Here is a 6,744-nt window from a genome sequence, read left to right as displayed (position 1 = left end):
GCTCCTCATGTGATATATGTGTGTGTGAGGTGCAGTAGTATACACATAACATCAATGAGGCAGTAGCGCACACGCACCCATCGGCAGGAGCACGCACACAGCAGCACACTGCACATACGCACGCGCGCACACAACAGCGCACACGCACGCAGCAGCACAAACACGCACGTACACACGCACACACATACATGGCTATGTGTATTCTGTACGTGCAGCATAGACGTGTGGGTATTCAGAATTGTATGCATACAGCATACATCTGCTAGAGCCATAAGCCACGTACGGAGTACATGCTACTGCCGTGTATGGCCTTCGATGCATGCATGCAATTGTACGCGTGGGCAATTTTGCCATGCACTACGTACGAAGGCAATGATAGACCATCTAATGTATGCATCCACTATATAATGTATCTAGACATACATATATTCTTCCTTGGAGATCCTGCACTAAAAGAAAACTCAGATATTTAAAATAGATTATGTGAGCTCCATAAGAAAATCCAACAATTAATAGTATAATAATTATTAATAAAAATGATAAAGAAATTATTGAAAAGCACGTGCACCCAAACATATCACTTGAGGGGCAAAAGGATCTTTTCAAGTATCATTTAGGCTAAAAATGGACATAAGTGTTATAAAAGGCATAAAATTTAGACTCGTTGCTATATAGGGAAGAAACTATTTGTCGATGTCAAATAGGGCATAAAATTTAGACACAGTGTTAAATAAGGAATTCTCTCAAGAAAAAATGGATATGAAGGACATTTGCAAGCATGCAATTAATTTCTTATTGTGGGTGATGAGGTGGCACAGCTGCATGTGCTCTCAAATAGTTAGTGAGGGTTAGCTATTGAAATATAAAAGATTATTTTTGTTCATGTTGGTCGAGACCAACCCAAGAACTGGTATTTTGTATGCGGGTGTTGCTAGGTCTCAGTCGACTAAGACTTAATCAAGTCTAAGTCAAGTGACATAACATGTAAGAAAGAAATAATAAAAACTATAAAAAAAAATTTGCTCGGATCTCAACATAAGATTCTGTGAATATAGCATCGACTCGAACTTAAGTCTCACTCGACTGAGACTTAGCAGGCCCGTTTGTATGCCGAGGTCGCCGAGTCAAGCGGGTAGCGGCCATCTTCCAAATGATGGTGTTGCATCGTTAATGCTATTGTTGGTTTGTCATTGAACGATCCAATCCTATGTTTATTCCTCGACAAAACTAATAAAAAGGATGCTCATTTAAAAATCAAGCTAAGAAAGGGATCACGTTCTCTTCGAAAAGAAATGATAGATGTCGCATACAGAAAGTAAAACATGCTGGATTAACACGATTTTCCACTTCTCCTCTTCGCATTATCACAAACATTTTTTTGGATCTTTGTTACTCAAGAAACCAAAACAAATAACCAAAGCATATTAACAACACTAGCCTCACTTCTGAAAATCATAGGACTAGCTAGCTGATACACATTAGAGTAGACACTTGGGCTTCACTTGGACTCGTCGATCTGCAGTGAACCTTGCCATATGGCTTTGCAAGGTAAGATCTCCTCCTTGCCAGAGCAACACGTACCTCTCATTCCCTAGCTTGAACAAACTAATGAAGAACACCGTACTACTAAGCACGTAATATCTACATGTATTTACATTTACTATGATTACCTTTCGCTCATGGCCAGTTTTACAGTTTACATATGTTAACTTCGTCACCGGCCGGAGGACAGAGCGGGGAAGTACTCCTGGCTGTTGTTTGGTGCCGAGGGCGGCTGCCGGAAGCTGTCGTAGGATGTCTCCTGCGTCGCGCGCGTCGACGAACCAGTGCCTGTGCCGACGTAGCTGCCCCCGCTGCTCGTCGTCATCTCGATGTCGCTCAGGCTGAAGTGCGCCGCTCCCCCTTCCGGCGGCCACACGAAGGTCGGCTTGAACAGCGGCACCTCCGGCGGCGGCGCCTTCTTGGACACGATCTGCAGCACCTCCGGCATGGTGGGCCTGTCCCCGGGGTTGGGGCTGCTGCACGCGAGTCCGAGGAGCAGCAGCCTGTTGGCCTCGTCGGAGTCGTACCCTGCCGTGCCGAGATCCTGGTCCACGGCCCCGACCAGCGCGCCGCGGCCGTGCATCCGCCACACGAAGTCAACCAGCAGCGGGCAGGTCGCATCGTCGCGCAGCGCGGTGCGGCCCGTGACGACCTCCAGCACGAGCGCGCCGAAGGCGAACACGTCCGTCTGGCTCGTGGCCTTGTGCCCCACGGAGTACTCCGGCGCGATGTAACCGCGCGTGCCGGCGACGCCGATGTCGGTGAAGGAGCTCCGGTCGAAGTCGATGACGCGGGCGAGGCCGAAGTCCCCGAGGCGCGCCGAGAAGGACGCGTCCAGCATGACGTTGCTGGCCTTGATGTCGCGGTGGAGCACCGTGCGGCCATACTCGTGGTGCACGTAGTGCAGGCCAGAGGCAACGTCGGCGACGATGCCGTAGCGGCTCGCCCAGCTGAGCGGCACCGCCCGCTGCTCCTGGGCGCCGCCGCGCCGGAAGAGGTGCTGGTCGAGGCTGCCGTTGGGCATGTACTCGTACACCAGCAGCAGCTGCCCTTTCTTGTAACACCAACCTGCACCAAAAACGCAACTAGACGTTCAGAACCATCACCTAACCAATAATCTATTTTTGTTGCACCTTGGTCCTCAGATACTAGAAAATTCAAAGAGACTATAGATATAACTACATTTGATCATTCACGTTTCGTGTAGCAAGTGACAATGCTACGTTTGGTAGCCCGTTAACGATTGCATAAACGCGTTGTGATCTGAATAGAGTACTGGCATCTACTCCATCACTTGGACTTGTCAATGCCTTAAAATACAAACGGAAGCAGCAAAACTAACTAGAGAACGGTTGATTAGGACTAAACCATCATTTTCCTAGTCAAGTCTCGGCTGATAAACAATGATCATGTGATTAAGTGAGGGATTCATGCACATACCAATGAGGGGCACGATGTTCTTGTGGCGAAGGCGGTTGATGATGTCCACCTCCTTGACGAAGTCCTCGACGCACCTGGCATCATCCCGGATGAACTTCTTCACGGCGACCTCCGACGGCTCCGTCTGGCCGTGCTCGGCAGGGAGCGTCCCCTTGTACACGACGCCGTACCCTCCTTTCCCCAGCCGCAGCCGCTCGTCGAAGTTCTTGGTCGCCTTCCTCAGCATCTCGTACGAGAACTCCCTCGGCATCCCCGGGAGGTGGCTCAGCGTGTGCCCCAGCCGCGTCTGGCTCCTCTGTATCTTGCGCCTCGCCCGCGACATTCTGGCCAGGAAGAAGGCGGCAATGGCGGTGGCGATCACGGCGACGGACGCGAAGACGGCGACGAGGATTATCCACTCCTTCTTCTCCTTCTTGGGGAAGGTCTCGATTGACATGCTCCATTCCAGGATGCAGTTGAGCTCGAAGGTGGTGCCCGTGGAAGCCGTGAAGCCGATGTATGCCTGCTCGGGGACGTGCTCGCTGAGGTCCAGCGGGCTGGCCAGGACCGGGGTCGCCGGCTTCGGTTTCCCCTTGCCGCCCATGTACACCGTGACACGCCGGCCCACGCCGTCGTACTCGATCCAGACGGTGTAGTTGGCGGACGTCTGGGCGTTGGTGGCGATGGTGATGTTGAAGTCGGCGAGGTTGGCCGTGGCGTTGGACACGACGCTGCCGATGTCGAGGCCGACGTGGTTAGCGCTCGGGTCGTGGCTCTGGTTGAAGGTGTCGAACTCGATCGCCACGAAGCGGTTCTTGGATGGGCCGGCGGCCTGCAGCGTCGCGTTGGTGAGGCCGAGGAACCCGCCGTGGCTGCCGGGAGGCGGCTTGTCGAGCGAGGGCGCGATGACGAACGCCAGGCCCTCGCCGGGGACCGCCTTGTCGTAGAACACGTTCATGGAGAAGGTGCTGTTGAACGACACGACACGGACACGCGGAGGCTGCGGCCGCGGCGCACGGCCGGTGCCGGTGCCGCCGTTGCCGCCACCGGGGACCTCGGTCTCGTCGTCGGGGAGAGTGTGCCAGATCGTGAAGGGCTGCTTGAGGAGGACGGAGCCGGACTTGTTGACGAGGTAGGCGTCGTTGTTGCGGGTGTCGGGCGTGAGCTGGAGCGCGCCGCCGTTGATGATGGCGTCCTTGAGCACCTGCAGGGTGGCCGAGTCGCTCCGGTCGAAGGAAGCGTACGGGCCGTAGCTCCTCACCACCACCCGCTCCTCCAGCTCCCGCAGCGGCCGCTGCTCCCTCGCGCTGCAGACGAAGGCGGCGCAGAGCCAGAGAAACAGCACGGCGACGAGGCAGCTGGCGCCGAAGCGCCGGAGAGAGTCGTGCCGCGCCATGGTGGACAGAGCGACTGTGGTTGTGTGGAGCGGGTGAGGGAGGGAGGGAGGATCCACGGTGTCGCCCCTGCAGGCTCTATATATGTTGCGGCGAGGTGAGAGTTGGTGGTGCGGGCCGGGGGAAAGGGAAGGCGCACGGGAAATTCCTCCGTCCCTGCCGATCACGGCCTGACCGGGAAGGCGGAGCTCATGGCATCGTAGGGGAAACGTGGAGTACAGCGACGGCGTACGGTCAGTTGACATATTTAAATGCATGTGTGGGAAATGGCGGGGTGCCAGGTGCCCAGGTCTAACTATAGAGTTTCCCAGCTTTTTCTGCGCGTCCAAAAAAACATACTAGAATTGTATCTCACGGTATGGATGGTTTCAGTCATTTTTCTGAAAAGAATTGTCTATTATAAAAATTTACAGGAAGTACAAAGTATCTCAAATATAATAAAATTACGTCGAGATTCAGAGACCATCAAACAACCACCAATACGGTCAGAACGACCCATTGTCGCCGCTTCCCTATCAGAGCCAGCTTGACCTTTATTAATGGCGGCACTTTCAAAGACCAGCGCCCTAGATTAAACTTTTGTATAGATATATGAAGCAGCTGACATCAGATCGCGCTACATGTCGAGAAACCCTAACATCACTCCACCAAGGAGACGGGAGGACCGTACGCCAGAGCCCCATCGACTACATCCGAACCGACGAACTGGAGGGGGATCGAAGTCCGAAAGGCAAAATCGAAGAAGAAGCTGTCATTCACCCAAACGCCGCATCTACGAGGACAAAAACCATAATCTAAACTACTAATCAAAGTGGAGACATCGAGATTTTCCTTCTTGCCACCGGTCGCCGGAGTGGCGTGCAAAGGAGAGGTGAATTCATGGACTCGCCGATAAAGTCTGATAACAAGGATCACCCTAGCCGTCTAGGGTTAGGAGAGAGAAATGAGAGAAAGTTGTAAGAACGCCTCATGGTTTTAGTCATATTCGCGAACAGACATCCCGGTCGCCGTCGCTGGTGCGTGGGATCCGGAGCATGTTACGACGACGTGGGCAGGTGAGGTCCCGCTGAGCTGATCCAGGCACACCCTGCCTCGATCTGTTTTGGAACTTTGTCCGTGACCTGAACATACACGCCCAGCCGGTCGTCGCCGTCTTTTTGTTTAGCCACGGCTAGCTCGGGTGCGTGTGAACCCGCGCTGAAATGGGATAGTGCCGCCGAGGCTTGAATTTGAATAGTGTCTATTTTGCTTTGCTAGCATGGAACCGGTGCTACATTGCTATCTTTCAAACATCTACTATCCCTGGAACGAACTCATTCAACTTTTATATATATAGGATGAACTTGGTGCATTCGGAAATTTCTTGGCCTTCCAAGAAATTAGATTTGATGAATCAAGGCCACTCTGCACGCAAGTTTGACTCGCGTTGCGTGGGATGCCGTCGAACAGTGTCCGTCTTCTTCCAATATGTGGTCAGCGTTTGCCATTTAACCCGATCCTACATATTCCCTTTTGACTATTGCTCTGCGGCTTCAGTGCTGTCCTGCATAAGATGTTGCATTGACCATCTGGGTTTAGGTGATAGGAATTACGCCGGTGATGAGCGCCTGTTCTTGTGGTTAAACTTTATTGCCACCGGTATCCACCATATATACCAATCTTTAGGGGCGCTATGTCGAAGTGTTCAGTTGCACAACTTGCATTGTTATTATTAGACAAGTGCCTTCTATGCTCCAGTCTAAATTTTGTCTAACCCTTGCTTTCTCAACAACAACAACAACAAAAAAAGAGTCTAACCCGTGCAGAACTTGACAACGTTATTTCATGGAGGTTGCGTATACAGAATTTAAATACAAGATTATCCTTGCTGAACACTCAAGTCCTATCGAACCTGCATGGGACTTCCCCTTCTAAGAAAAATGCATGGGACTTTCTCTGGCTTTGAGTTTATCCAAGATTGCCAAGTCTTGACCATTGAAATAATCCCTTCACATTAATCCCCTTTCTTTAGTCTTACGCCAATTTTCCGTGTGATGTCATAGCACAGGCTGACAGCACGCGCGGATTAAAATACTTGTGCGAAGTTTCCTCTGAAATTTGGAGATAACGTGTAATTTATTCACGTCGATAAGACATAGGTTGCTCCTAGTTGTTGTTGGCTTGTTCTTCGTACAGGTACCTCCCATCATTTCAGGGAATCATACTCATTTTCTGTATAATAAAGCAGGAGGGATGTTTGTTTGGTCAAGTACGCCCTGTCACCGGTTGCAGATATTTTTTGGCCAGGCTAAACATGCATTGTACAGAAAATGGAACAGGAGTGCAGGAATCAGCCGGCCTCCATGTAAAATAAGGAGCTCCGTCCATTTCGGCCGGCAAGCGCAGGCAG

The 6,744-nt window shown here is 51.7% G+C and overlaps 1 protein-coding gene across 1 annotated transcript; it reads right to left on the bottom strand.

The window, feature by feature from the left end:
• Positions 1–1,406: 1,406 nt before the first annotated feature.
• LOC125525396 (probable L-type lectin-domain containing receptor kinase S.5) lies at positions 1,407–4,535 on the bottom strand. The gene is made up of 2 exons (XM_048690399.1): positions 2,983–4,535; positions 1,407–2,610 (listed from the first exon to the last, which is right to left on the bottom strand). Exons 1-2 carry the CDS (start codon positions 4,355–4,357, stop codon positions 1,715–1,717), a joined length of 2,271 nt encoding a protein of 756 aa, XP_048546356.1. The 5' UTR covers positions 4,358–4,535; the 3' UTR covers positions 1,407–1,714.
• Positions 4,536–6,744: the final 2,209 nt, after the last annotated feature.

Source organism: Triticum urartu, chromosome 7 (genome assembly GCF_003073215.2).
Source record: "Triticum urartu cultivar G1812 chromosome 7, Tu2.1, whole genome shotgun sequence".
NCBI lineage: Eukaryota > Viridiplantae > Streptophyta > Magnoliopsida > Poales > Poaceae > Triticum > Triticum urartu.
Note: the sequence above shows the minus strand (reverse complement) of the source record. Positions and strands in the feature narration are given on the sequence as shown.